Source organism: Phaethon aethereus (genome assembly GCF_964289735.1).
Source record: "Phaethon aethereus genome assembly, chromosome: 13".
Taxonomy (NCBI): domain Eukaryota; kingdom Metazoa; phylum Chordata; class Aves; order Phaethontiformes; family Phaethontidae; genus Phaethon; species Phaethon aethereus.
In genome coordinates, this window is record NC_138589.1 from 7,028,011 (window position 1) to 7,043,115 (window position 15,105).

At 41.4% G+C, this 15,105-nt stretch overlaps 1 protein-coding gene across 1 annotated transcript in view; it reads right to left on the bottom strand.

Moving 5' to 3' along the window:
• Positions 1-15,105, bottom strand: part of NKD1 (NKD inhibitor of WNT signaling pathway 1) — a 108,432-nt gene that overhangs the window by 35,628 nt on the left and 57,699 nt on the right. The window contains exon 4 of the mRNA XM_082005568.1: positions 3,372-3,429. Within this exon, the coding sequence (XP_081861694.1) occupies positions 3,372-3,429 (58 nt within the window). The remainder of the gene's footprint in view (positions 1-3,371; positions 3,430-15,105) is intronic.

Genomic DNA, 15,105 nt, shown 5'->3' on the forward strand with positions numbered 1-15,105 from the left:
TAAGGCCAAGGAAGAGAAAATGCAAGCTCTTTTATCCTAGACGTAAAGATTGATGAAGCACATGGCTCCTGCGCAGAAACTGCTGGACAAAAAAGTTCAAGCATGAGAAGTTTGCACACAGCTACAGCAGATCGCACAAGTACCCTAAGTCTGGCAAGTGGAAGTCTCTGAAATGCAGTGGGAAAGCACTGCTAAATCTTGAATGAAAGTTGAAAATTAATCCACTACAGAACCTATATCCAGCATGCCCAATTGTGGAGTTATTAATGAAAGAGGAAGAAGGGAAACAGCAATAGTAATACAAGAAGAGACAGGTTTCCACTGGTGTCTCTTATCTAAGGAAATCACTGACCACGTGTGAGAAAATCCAAAAATCCCAATTTAGTGATTTGCCCAGCAGCAAAATCAAAGGCAGGTGCTGGATATAATAGACAATACCGGGCAAACTGTTTCCTTCTGCACAGCACTCGGTAAACAGAGTCGCCAGTATTGAGTTCTAACCTCTTGTCATGCAGCAACATTGAGTCAACAATCTGCTCTCATGGCTTAATGCTTTTGATGTTTACTTTGTTCTTTCTATAGTTCAAAAGAAAGCACTAATGCACCAGTCCTCTTACCAAATACAATCTTAATCCCAGAATCCCGAGCCTTTTGCTGTTGGCCAGTTAAGTCTGTTAAGACGAAAGGATTTGATCAAGCTTTACATAACAACACAGAAGTTAAATCCAGCAGAGAGAGTTCTTTTTATCTGTGCTGCTCAGACAGCCAAGAGGGGTGAAAAAAGAGAGGAAGAAAAAAAAAAAAGGTAATGAACTTGGCTATGTAAAACAAAATAAGGAATTCAATTATTCCTCTTATTGCCATTTTGCCTTTTCAGTGACGGTCTTCTAAAGAACTCAGATTTATTCTCCAATAAAGTCTCTGAGTGTGAAGGCTGTATCTTGCCCCGAACCCAGAACAACTGTGGCACCTGCTGTGCTTTTCTGCAAATCTAAGATATGTTTCTTTTTTAATTTTTTTCATCCCTGCTGTGTTTTTATGAAAACAGAATATAGTTCATTGATTAGACACTTGCCTGGTGCTTGGCAGAGCTGGGTTCAAGTCTTTGTTTTGCCATTCATGCCCTTTGTGAACTTAGCCCAACCAACCATGTTTCAGGGTGTTACAACTCACAATCTTTGAAACTAGTTATCAGTCATGTTGATGTTATGACACATGAATGTATAATCATGCAACATATATGTGTTACACCAGTACATATGTAAAGATTGTGAGGTAGCAAAATGAAAGCAGATAGCTATTTTAGATGGAAAGATTAATATACTTTCTAGAATATTAATTACGTTTTCACACAAAACATTTCTATACAGAGAAGAGCTACAACAGTGGTCATCTTGTACTGAACACATAGAATTCAAGCTGTGCCCTAACAAAGGTGTAAAATCATATTTCAGCTTCACTTCATCCTAGTATCACAATTTTATGCTAGTATTATCAGAATCATCCAAAAACATTCCGCCAGTAGAAAGTACAAAGTTACACAAAACGGGTGAAAGCATCCTGCTTTAACATAATGCTTCTAGTATCATCTGTTAATTATAAGAAGATTTTCAATACCCCATTCAAGAGGGAAGTGGCTAACACTGTTCCCAGCATGGAAAGCATAGCCTGGAGATCCGAGAGCAGAAGGGATGAGGACCAAGCCTTGGCAACCTGCACACGTTTGCCTGAGCACCGGCTGGGAACAGTTACCTGCCTCCCAGCCGGAAAGATGCCACAGACCAGCTCTGCCCCCGTGGCAGCACACAAAGGAAGGACCACCTGCTGGTATCCAAATCTTGTCTTCACTACTCAGCTACTTCATAAGAAATGAGACGCATCAGAAGTAATAATGTAAAGCTGCTGAAAGACTGAAATTACAGTAGCCTAAAAGGTTTTACACTCTAATAAAAACAATCCTGCTGCTGACTAGTTTGGAAATATTATATATTGGATATTATGTTTGCTATGCAAGACAATTCTACACAACAAAGTAAGAAAAAATTAGAGGCAAGGAAAGGTAGAATGAGACACAGAATAATGGAATTATTCACCTCGCTGACATTTAATATCCTGTGTTAAGTAGATTCTCCTGTAATTCTGAAAATTAAAAAGCCACCCTTTATTAGTTATGTCCTACTATGAGCAGAAAGGAAAACTGTGGTGAAGCAAAATACTGAAACACTTTTAACAAACACGGACTCCATGACGGCAAGTGTATCTTGCTTTTGTGTTCAACAGTAGCCTACAAGCACCGACTGAAACTGAGCTCCTACGTGACAGGCACATGGGAGGGAACGTTCTTTGTAAACAACAGACATGATAGAAACGTGGTATCCAGGAAACACAGTACATTAACACCTTTCACTGGTAAGGAACTGGAAGACAGACATTCTTAACATAGAGAATCTTTCAAGTTCTGCTTAGACAGAAGTCTCTACCACCAGAAATAAATGCACGGATTATAAAAGGACAGAAATTTCTAAGTTAAGCTTCACATGGTTCATTGCTCTAAATAAATTGGGCACATTGTTTCCACTAGCCTATAATACAAATCTAGCACACAGCCCATGCAACCACTTGTTATACCAGAGTTTCCCAGAGAGTTTCTGAAATCTTATTTCCTTGTTTTTTTAAAAGAATGAGCAACAATGTCCTCAAATTAATCTCTTCCATTCATCAACCCCACCTGCCCAACTGAAGCTCAAGGCACCTCCGATGTGTTCTCTGGCACATAGAATACCATGTCCATACTCAAGGTCCCCACAGGCCCTTCCCACCACAACAACGATTCCATCTCCACTGCAAGTAGAGGCCTGATCACAGAGGAGGAGATGAAAGGAGCCTTGGAAAGAAGTTGTTATCTGAGGCAGTCATGGTTCCATTCGTATTCAAGAGAAATGTATTGAGTAAGAGTCTCTGGTCTTTATTAGAAATTAATGCAGGAGTTTTAACGCTGGTTTGTGTAACACAGAAAGGTGTGCAGTGTATCACAAAACCCAATGCTAACATTCTCAGTGATCACATTTACCACCTCTGCTGGGTATAGTGACATTCACTACTGCTACCAATGCTAAAACACATACCTAGAAAAAAAATTGAGATACCTTGAATTAAAACACTTGGTCCCTATGATATAACCTTGTGACTTTTTTTTGATACTAGCAGGACAGTGGTAGGAGATATAGAAATAATACACTACTCCCATTTTGACAGTTTTGCCAGGCAAAAAACACATCAGTATATCAAGAACTGCATTCTCACACTGACTTATTCACTGATGCACTCCAGTATCCCTTAATATTAGCCAGGAAATTTTGTTCTTTAAATACCTTCTAGATGAAAGTGTTCATCACCAATAGTGTCTCTGAAGCCTTCCCCAGATAAATCCTGTTTAAAAGAAAAAAAAAATTAATGACAAATATACCGTATACAGAGTGTTGAGGTGTTAAGAATATGTATTACCATCACCAGGATTAATTTAAAACACTAACGAGAGCACAGAAGTTGTTTTCCAGGAAAGAAGTCAATCACTTTATTAGTGGTAGTCAATGCATTTGGTGCTATTTTACAATGCTTTGGACATACTTTAGGACAAAAATTTAATGGAGATTAATAGATTGTACAGGGGAAAGAAAAAAAAAGTGCTCATATTCAAATCCCTTTCAAAGTAGATCAATATTTAGTAATTTCAACCTTCTGTCAATCAAGCAAGATAAAAAAATATCCAAAACGATAAAGGAGAAATAAGCCCTTCACTACCCACAGAGGAATGTTATCACTTCGTTCCACCAACAAAGAGAAAACTTTCATATGCCAGAGGTCACCCAAGAAAAGCAGATACCAGACTCTGAAGAGCTGCCTCATCCTTCATTCCCAAAATTAATGAAATTTTGTCAGTCCTGGTACGTCTAGAGTAACACCAAAGCAGATGCCATAGATACGCAGATGATCTTATCTCAGACCCAAAAAACATTTCTCTAATGGTGCTGAAGTAGTAATAAAGGGCATCAGTGGGATTTGGAGCTAATCCCATTTACAAGGACCCTGAAGAGCATTCTTACTCTCTTATTAGCAGCCCCTTCCAGCTCCATCCCCCCACCCCAGCTAAACCATATGCAATGACAACTATCCTCGTGTTTTGCTTTCTCCCCGTATTCCGAAGGCTCTAGCATCACCATAATGTCACTGACCTTACATTATAAGGCTCCCTAGATTCTCCAGAAACACTCTCTGCCACTGATAAATAGTTACGGTGATAAAGAAGGATACGGTCCTAAAAAGCTGGTGTGCTGCACTCATGGCCATTTCAACTTCACCTGCAAAAACGTACCAGACACACAGAGCCAGCATTCTCAGCATCAACCCGTCAACGGGAAGTTGACAGTATGGAGCTTTTTGCACAAGATAAGAGGAGGGGAATAAGCTGTGAAAATTAATGTCTGGTTGTATTCATTAGCTTTATTGTTAGGCAATTTTATCATGATAAGAGCTGTTCACCTCTTTTTCTTGAAAAAAGTAACAGAGGCTCTTTTCTGCCTTCTACATGTCCAACTGTTATTCTCTGAGATTAGTTATCAGAAAGTAACTAAGACACAAAAGCGTACCTTAGGAATTCTGTAGTATCAATTTCTGCAACAGCATTTTAAAAATTAGACTTCACAAACAGTACTGGATAGCTAGCCCAGAGACCCCGAAAATATTCTTCTGTTCATGAGCAGTTACCCTGAAATAACGTTAGAACTCATGGGCAAAATAGCTCTGAGAAATGCTGGCAACCTGGCCCAGAACGCTAGGATTCTGCACAGCACAACGTTGCTATAAAAGCTGTCATTCTGGATTTAGCTTTCCAAGAAGCAAATTACAAAACCTGTTTTGTTTCCTTGAGTTTCCATTCCAGTAAAAAAAGGTCTCTTTTTTCAAGCATGTGCTGACTGACATCAATCATTACCTTAAAAATGATGGAAGAAATGGACAGTGAATGAAAAGCAACCATTAAACGTTGGCGTAACTTACCATATTTCTGCAAGAATATGGTCTTTCCACAGCCTTGTACAAGTTAGTACACTTTTGTTTGATCAAATTCTCCCATGTCATCATTTTCCATGAAGCTCTGAGAGCATACCTCTGACTGCTCTCATAGATAATGAGATACATAGAGGTGACTATATAGGCACATATGGCACCTCTGTTCTCTCCCACGATGTTAAATATTTAATAACTTGTTTGTTTGTTGGGTTTTTTTTTCACTAAACTCAGAACTCCTGCTCCCTCCTGCTCTCTTGGGGAAAAAAAAAATTCTGTTAGCCTGATCAGCAGGTAGGTATGATCAGAGTAGGTATGATCTTACTTGTGATGTACCTCTAAGGAGAATACTATCTAGCTGGTAGCCTTCGTCTCTTAAAATTTTAGCAAAGCAAGCAGTGCATCTGGGTATCAAGTTGTTGCCTGTTATAATGATGCCATTAATCCAATCCTCTACAAAACCCACAACTCATTAATTTTTATGATTTCTTTCAAAAGACGTCATTTAAAAATGAGCACACATTTGTTGATGAAAAATGCACCATCAAGTAACTCAATGGAAAAGAGTAGAAGACAGAAGTGTAAAACAGCAGCGAAGCATTAATATTCATTAAGAGAGCTTCCTTATTTTCTCACTTTTAATCATTACATGGGTCTTAAGTAAATATGTTTTATATTCTAGTCTAGTCTCACTCCTTCTCTAGCTCCTAGTTATTTAAGTAGTAACTTAATGCAAGCAAATTTCCAGTAAGTGTTTCTGCCTTAAACCAAATTATTATAAATTACCAAAGTCTAGAAAAGTGTTTTTATGATGTTGAACCATAATGTAACTGTTAAATGCCATATAAATTGTCAATCCACCCTGAAACTGATGAGAGTATCGTTTGAACACATTAGTTACATATTTAAGCAGAATTCCTCAGCTCCCATTCAGGCGCGTTTCTTTGCGTGTACAGTTATGACACGCATTATCTTTGACAGACAGATGCGTATCTGCAAAAGGTGTGGGCAACTAAGATTTTACAGGAAAAAAAATGCAGGGGGAAAAAAAAGAAACTGTATCACTCAGCTTATTATCATTAACTCTGCTAGCAAAAAACCTGCAAGAGAGTTGCCTGAATATTTTTAGCACCACTGAGACGGACGTCACAACCTGGATAAATACCAAAATGCACCTGCTCGAGAAAAGGATTCTGGACAGTGTATGTAAACTCACACTCAACAGAAAAAAAGCTGAGCAAGCATCAGAGAAAACAATTCTGACTGCAGCTCGTACCACATAATGCAGTATTACCCCGGTAACTCGTACAAATTGCCTTAACGCGGATGCAATAGCGCATCTACCCCCAGCCACCCGAATTCAGAAGACGGACTAGAGCAAAAGCAAACGGCAGGTGTGTAAGACACAACTGGCAGCTCAAGAAATTCTAGCGGGGAGCGAATGCTACGGCCAGGCGGGAATACCCGACACCGTGTTCGAGCACAAAGCAAACGCGGGCGCGAGGGGATGAAAACCCCAGCAGCAGCGGTGCCGTTTGGCCGGGCTCGGAGCCCCGCACGGCCGCAGGAGCCCGGCCCGCGGCAGGAGCGGTGCCGGAGCGAGCAAAAGCAGCAACACTTAGGTCACAGGTAGTTGTGTATCACTGTCCTGACACGACGCCTTAAATCGCAGCACTGTATTTTCAGACTGGAACACTGCGTCAGGAAACAACCAAAACCAGATGCACCCCGTGAAATACTATATAAATGAGGTCAGCGAGCACTTGAAAGAACGAAGAAAAGAAGGATTATTCCAGCATGACATTTCTATAGGTTGCTAAACAGGAATCCATCTAGAGTAAGCGTCTCTACCTCACCGGGAGTTTCCCAGATAAATAAGTTGGCCTCCGTTAGCTACCAACACAAATCACATGGAATGACTAAGATTCAGACTCAAACATCTGCTCAAAACTCTGAACAGCTGGCTGCCTGGCCCGGGTAGAAAGCACCTTGTGTCCCATATATCCCATTCTGATAGGTGCTGCTGTACTCGGCTCAGATTTAAGAGGGTGGCGGTGGAGAGAAGAGTTAATTAGTGCAACTCCCTCAGAAATGCTGCTGAGCATATACATACACAAGGAAGAAAAACAACCTTTAAAAGCTCCCACACCCCAGCACTTCTATTCAGCTGGTTACAAATCAGGCAATCATCACTCACTTCCCACCTTTGCCATGCAATCAGACTCACGATGAATTATAACTCGCCCAGAATTTTATTTTTGTAACCCCAACCTCAGCCCTAACCACCCTGTGCAGTTTTCTTACTGATACAAGTCTCTGGAGACCAAAGGCCAGGCACTCACTCTGGGGCTTCCAGCTATTGACTTCCTTTTTACCAGCTGTCTGAAAATGCTGCCATCCAAATCCTCACCCATCATTCTGCCCGCATCGCTTTTTTCTTCCGATGCCTTTGCTGGTTCCCTTTCTGCTTCTACATGAAGCTCCTCATCTTCACCTTCCAGGCTCTGCACAGTTGTATTTGCACTCACATCTCCCAGTCCTACATCCTAGCCCCCACGTCAACTGATTCCGTTAATCTTGGTCACCTCTATGACCCTTTTCTACCTGTCCTGGCTCTGCCTTTTCATGCCGCTCTCCATGACATCCAGCACATACGAGCCAAAGCTACAGGATGCAAACAGGGTGGGTATTTTAGCAAGCCACATTTGGACTAACGTGGTGTTAAATACAGTTTTGCTTTTGGCGCAAGTAGTGGCAGCTACATCCACGAATGTATTAGGTACATCAAAGGATAACCTTTGAGTTACATAGGTTATCATAGTAACAAGCACATTTTTAAAGCTTGGACCCCCCTACTCCCTGTATTACATCACAGACGGTATTGTGTTAATTAACATTTTCCTAAAAAAAGGTGTTGCTCTTCTCAAGTAGAAACAAGTCGGTTTACCTCTCCTCCTTCAAACACCTCATTAAAATCCTTTGATTTGGCCTTGAGATACTCCATTATCCACATTGTTGGCACAAAATAGGCATACATTTCCTGTTTTAGTAAGTTCTTATCAGGGTACCATATCCACCACATTCCCCACGTAAAACGACAAATTGTCAACCAAGAAAACATTCCTCCCTATTTTTAACCATCTGGCTGAAACATGTATTTTTTTTCTCTTTATTCTCATATTGATGCAATAAAGTTCCAGTACTTTTGGAAAGAGCAAAGTTGAAGAACCTCGTTTCACAACAGGACTGCAAGGGATAAGATATGTGGTAACTAACATCTTGCAGAGTAGATTTTATAATGCTTTTAAAGTAGCTGCCAACAAGAATGCCGTGTCACCTATGCACAAACTTCCATTCTCGATGTAGACAAAAAGCAATCCCATGAAATGGAGGTTCAAGAGAATGAGGATGCCCTTTGGCCTTTCACCCAAACGACTGAGGGCTCTGTCAACTGCTGAGTGGCTATTCTGAATGCTCCAGTCTCACTTGCAGGAAACAAGTTTCCAAAATAAGTCTGATTTTCATATAGCGAGTCCTTAGCAGATTTTGAAATCGGGAGTCTCTTGAAGACATTTCAGGAAACCCATCCAAACCCCACATCAGTCATTATCATTGTTTTACTTTATTTTTAATCTTGTCCAGACTTGAAGAGAAAGGGGTAAAAGACATTTTAGAAAAACAATTGATGGGCGGAACCTAGTATCCCTGTGGGTATCTGAAATTTCCTATGGTCTAGAAACATAGAAACATAGCCACGTGTAACTACAATCAACTCAAGCCTTGTCGTGTCACTACTAGGAAACCTCTTCACACCTCAGAAAATGGTATCATTCATTTTAGGATAATGCAGGTGAAAGTAGATATATTCAGGTAGCTGAGGTGATCATCATTCCTTACAAATACAGCATCACAGCCAGGATTTAAAACTCGAAAATTAAGTAAACAAACAAACTGCTTGTAGTCACAACATACATGGAGATGACATTTTGCTAGGTTAGCAGCTTCCATGCAAACCCATGCAGTCAAGTATACCTAAAACCCAACACCTGTGCACACAGTTTTGTGTGATCACTGCTTACAGACAAAAGATTTGGGCACGCATTTGGCACTCTGCACTGGGAAGTGAAGCCTTCGTATTAATATTCTCTTTCAAAAATGCTTGCAGATCTCCCTCATAAGCCTTTTCAGATAAATCATATGCTTCTGTATTAGAGTGTCGAATTTAGGACAAAAGCTTCCTTTCTTTCCTGTTTGTAATCTATACAACTAGAGCCTTACACAGATGAAGTATATCTTCCAAGCCTCACTATAATGAAAATTGAAACCAGGCAAATACAATTAAGAATTAAAGCATATACCATATAGAAAAACACTATAGAGCAATACACATTTATGCCTTGGTTTAAACCCAGTATCATTTCTCCTACAGCATATTTTACCTTTACTTCTGCAACCCTGAGTTTTTACTTTTTCTTCTTGAGCTTGCCATCCCAGACAATTTAACAATAAAGATAACTCTCCAGGATTCAACTTTCTGTAAAGAATATGTAAAGCAGCTCATGCCTGGAGAAGTCAGGGTGACTTTAACTTTTAGACCAACAGTAAAATACACATTGCAACTGCAATAATGCAGATTGTTAAGCAAAAGCAGCAAAGCTCAGCTTCTGTAATGTTTTCTCTCCCTGAAATAAGAACCTGGTGCTCTGTGAGCCATTACAGACAGGTTTTTCTTCCTCTGCCATGCATGGAAGCTTCTCTCAGATAAAATTTCTTTATAATATAATCACAGCAGGTAGAGTTGTTAAGAAAACAGATTTCTCCTCTAAGATCTCTGATAGATGATCTTGGGTGCGTTTAGCTGCTGCGGTTTACGATTTTACTGCCTTTAGATGGGTGTAGCACAACAGATACTGAACTTCATCCTTTGGTACCTTAGCGCAAAGTTCACACTAATATACAAGCTCAGAAACTATGATGGTGAAGCACACAAATGCACTCAGTTCGGCTGCCTCTGCCCCAGGAGCAGTAACTCCCAGCCATAGTAAGATGGCAATAGTGTTTGAAATCCCTGCATCTGTATCCACCAATTTGACAGCATCAGAGCCCTTGCAGTCTCATCTCACAGAAGGTGACTGTAAAGCAATTCCAGCTGCTGGTAAAATACTATGAAGATAAAGATGGGATAACCAAAACAAAAGCCAACAACCTTAATGTCCAGTCACAAATGATTGTGGACTATTGGAGGCTTATGAGGCAAAAAATATCCCCAATATCTTTATATCCCTGTTACAGACCCTCAAATGGGTACAAGGAGCAGTTGTATGATATGCTTTTAAGGATATCCCATCCATAGGAACACAAACACGAGGCTGTTGAGGAAGTGAAAGTGCAAAGCAGATGGACACTTACACAAAAGCCTTCATGATAGACATCTGAAAAAGTTAGAAAGGAAGTGTGGTGCTTTTTGCTCCAGGTTGCTTACAACATGCAGCTGAATCTCTTTTGTCCCAATCCAACACCTGGACCAGGCTTTCCAACAGGATAAAACACAAATCCTTTCTTCATTCTTCTGATTTATTTCTTTTCTCCAGCCTATGAAAACTGGGTAGTGGCAATACTGAAACATGCTCTTTGCAGGTAGCTTTTTCATCTCTCTGCAGTGGGTAAATGAGCATCCTCTTTTAGTGGTCAGTCACTGCAACGTGCATTCAACAAAAGCTACCAACTTGAATCATAAGATTCCTATGTGTTGTGGAAGATAAGCATGCTAGTAAGTATGTATCTGTTTATATCCTGTATTAAAAAAAAAAAAAAAATCTATAAAAGAAAAAAAAAGCAACAATATCTTAAAATACTATAGACTTACTTGTAGCTAGCAAAAAAGCATCAACAGATAAAATTATCCAATGTACATTAAGACCTGTAGATAGTCAGAAGATCCGTTTAGGGGACAAATTTATTTAGATCATTCCAGTTTCAAGACAGAACATTACTGTTTCTATGATGTTTTTACCCTGGATTTCATGGATCTTTAGAAACTCTTGCTAGGTGTTGCAAAGCGAAATCTTCCATTAAAACTATTATTGGAATTCTGGAACTATTATGGCTTCTACTTTTTAAGGTGATAGGGTGAGACAGTTTTTCAAGGACTTCTGCCAGGTAAGAGATGATATAATTGAAAGCAACTGTATGAATAGACGCATGGATTCAGCAGTCACTTTCCAGCTGAAAGGTCCAACCATCTCCAACTGAAAACAATCATCGGTCTTTCAGATTAAATAGGACTGAAACAAGAAATGATTGCTTTTTGCTATATTTAAATTCACTTTGGAGCTACTTCAGAAGAATAAATGAACTCACTCTACAGATTCAGCTATTTGCCGTACTTTGGTCTTCTAGCCATCCTTTAGTCTCTTTGCTGATTGCAAAATCAATTGCCCCACATCCCCCACGACCTTATTTTCAGCATAGACTATACTGATGAACAAGTCTAAGGACATGAATGAGAGAGGACAAATCTTCACCTACCTTCCAGCCTGGAGAAGCTCAGTAACTCCTCCAAATTGCTTATTCTGGGCTTCTTCACCCCAGCAGACAGATGGGTGTAGCTATGTAATAAATTTGATCTTCTGTTCAACTTCCTTTCATGATAGATTTGGTTACCAAGAAACTCTTTAATAAACACACTTAAGTGCACTTGAGGTGATTTTACCCAGGCATAGGCTGGGAAACAAGCATGCAGAAAACGGCTACAGAGCTTGACTACAGAATAACTTGCTCATTTAAGATGTGGTCACTGAAATCAAGGGTACTCTTTCCACAGACTTCAGTGATCATTATAGCTTTAACATCCTGCATTCTGAACCTTTCTTGTGATAATAGCCTGTGCCTTCCTACATGGCTCATGTTTTCATCCAGCACAAGGGCTTAAAGCTCCCCTACAATGATAATCAATGCTCCTCTATTATGTTTATAGCTCTAAGTCTTTTCCTGCTAATGGATGACGTGTATTTATGCAGCTGGAGGAAACCTGGATTCAATAACTGCTCCACCACAGACTCACTGTGTGGTGTAGGGCAAGACACTTAAATCTCTCTCTGCCTTCGTTTTTCAACTGCAAATGGAATTTTTGATGCCCACCTTTGCAAAGTGCTCCGAATCCTCAGGACGAAAACATACCCTGCTAAATAATATTACCTTGTTAGGAAGCACAGGTGTGTGACCCTGGACACATATGCTAATGTTGATCCATAAATCTGTCAACAGGAGGTGCTGGCAAAACAGATGGTTCACATTCCTTTTTAAACCACCTCTTTGTCCCCAAAGCCCAGGTATGTCAACTAATCATTTTATAACTGGTCAGGGTTTTAATGGGCCAGGAAGTCACAGTGAAGCACAATGCCACCAGCATTATGGCTAAAACCAGAGCCAACAAGAGGAAAAGGAAGACATAGAGGTTTCTTTTACCCTTCTCCTCTGCTCCCTGGCACGTAGGACACTGTGAGGCTCTGCAGGAAAAGATAAAAGAAAAAGCAGAACCCGTCCCCGCACATTCCTGTAAGTAGTACAGCACCAGTGATCATGTCTGAATGCTGATTGATGCTGCGTACATAGAAACAGACACATGTTGCTTAATTACAGGCAATAAAAAACCACAGACACACACCATTTAAAAACCTGACTTAGATGAACAGTTGCATGTTGACCCATAGGGTCAGGAGGATTACAAGCAAATAAAAAGTTCACTTAAGTTTAAAAAAAAAGAAGAAAAAAGTTTAGAAAAGTTCCCTCTGATTAGGAGTTTTAATTCCTCATCTCAGTAGCTGAAAACTGAGCACACGGCACTTTCCTTGAAAATGTTACTGTAGGAACAAGGGCTGTGGCAGGGTTTCTGCTGCAGGCTGGGCAGGCTGCTGGCAGGGAGCGCTTGGGCGGGCAGGCAGGCAGGCAGGGCGGGCAGGCAGGCAGGCGGCTGTGCGGGACCGTCTGCCACGCACATTCCCATAGAAGGACTCGCAGGGCCAGAGGACCACATCAAAGCCGTGGAGTTCAGCAGATTTCCCCTTCCCCTCCCCCTGAGCCTTTGAGACCGAGACTTCATACTCCAGAATTTAATATCTTTTTCCTCCCTCCCCCCCAGCCCCTTTGTCTGCGTCTCTGTTCTCTAAGAGCTAACAGATGTTGATGCCACAGAGTTTCAAAGAAAACTTTTGATGCCCGCATAACTCATTACAACTAATATATTCCAAGAATGCTTGTAGCTCAGGAAACACTGGGGTGAAAAAACAGAGGAGAGGGGGCAAATGGCTACACTGAATAACCCTTGAGAGAAAATAAATAGTTCACTTCAAAGTCATCAGGGAATTCTTTAACAAGCTCTTTCTTCCGCAAAACACAGAACAAATTCAGCTGAGCCCAGAATTCCCAAAGGAAAAAAAACAAAACCAAACCCCATGTAAATGGCAAAGCAGGGGGAAGCATCAGAGGGTCGCCCGGCTCGGCCGGCAACAAAGCGCCGCGTTCTCGAGGTTCAGTATTCCCTGTGGAATAGGGGCCTGTGCACTGTGCCGGGGCACAAAAGCACGGCCGAAAAGCAGGGACTGTCAACAGTAACAACACAGGGAGCCCTAAAAAAAGCCCACCCTGTCCCTGCGCACGAACGAATGCGGGCAGCGATGAGATCGCCCAATTCACGGAGCGCGTGAATTCAGCCTGACAAGACGTGCAGGGGGACAGGTCCCGAACGTCGCAGTTCTAGAGAAGCAGCGTTTGCTCTTTAGCACAAGCAGGTGACTGCATTTTTCAGGGCAGGCAGGCCCGTCGTCTTAGCCGTTTTCTAGGTTTACATCTGGGATGCAACCCCCCATAAATTTTTCTAGCAGGTCTCCTCCCCTCCCCTGCTGCTTCAGCACACAGCTGCATCCTCCTTCCCGTTTGGTGAGAAGCCCCCCGGGAGTCACCAAGGGTTGGAGGGGGAAGCCTTGAGAAAAGAGGGGAGGGCGAGAATGCGATTACATCAATTTCCACAGCAGGAGGATCAGATTGCATCATTGTACACAACTTGGGGCCCGCTCTTTTATCCCTGATGCAGGCAAGCTTCCCATTGAAGTCAGTGGGGGACTCGTCTGTGCGAGGACTGCAGAATCGGGTGTTCTGTGATCGCAGAACTAGAAAGCAGCAGGAAGCCACACCTGGCAGCACCTCTCTCGGTGGTGCTCTGCCCTCCGTCGGGATGGATATCAAATCAAAACAAATGAAAATATAACGACGATGTTAAATTCCTCCCCCCCACCTCCAAAAAATCCACCACCACAGTTACTGTACAGAAGTCTGTCTAAAGTTCCTACCAGCAAACTGTAGATTTTGCACAAAACAAGTAACAATGTGAAAGAAAATGTTATTGGAAGGGGGCAGGGGGAATCTATCCCACTATACAATTGTAGGCATCTCACATCTAACAACTAAAATGTAAAGAGATTTAAGGATTTTAGACAAACGGGTGTGTTCCCCTGCTTGTTGTTTGTTTTGGGTGGGTTTTTTTGGTTTGGGTTTTTTTTTCCAGGGGTTTACATGGAAGAGGAGGGAAAAAAAAAGTCAGCCCTACTTCTGCAAGAGCAACAACACATGGTCTCTTTTTCAGAACAGTTCAAATACAAGCCATAATACCGCAGTACAATGTGCAAAATTATGCTTTTTTCACTGCTGCTCATTTCCAAGCACCACGCTTTACATCCACTTCCATCTGCATACAAATTTTCCCTGTAGTCTCCCCACTTCAGCTGCTGCTACTCCCATGCACACCTTACCTTCTTTCCAGAATGCTTATCCCCCAAACACACTGGTAAACAGCTTAGGAAAACCAGAACTAAGATCTTCTATCAGATTTGTTCAGGATAAAATGTGGCTGCTCAGATTCCTTATTATCCCTCCTGCTTCACTCTTTGGGGATGGATCATATCCTCTAGGGAATAACACGGACGGCGTCCTCAAGCCTTGTGGCTTTCTAAGTAAAATACCGTATTCCTGAGGTCACCCACCACA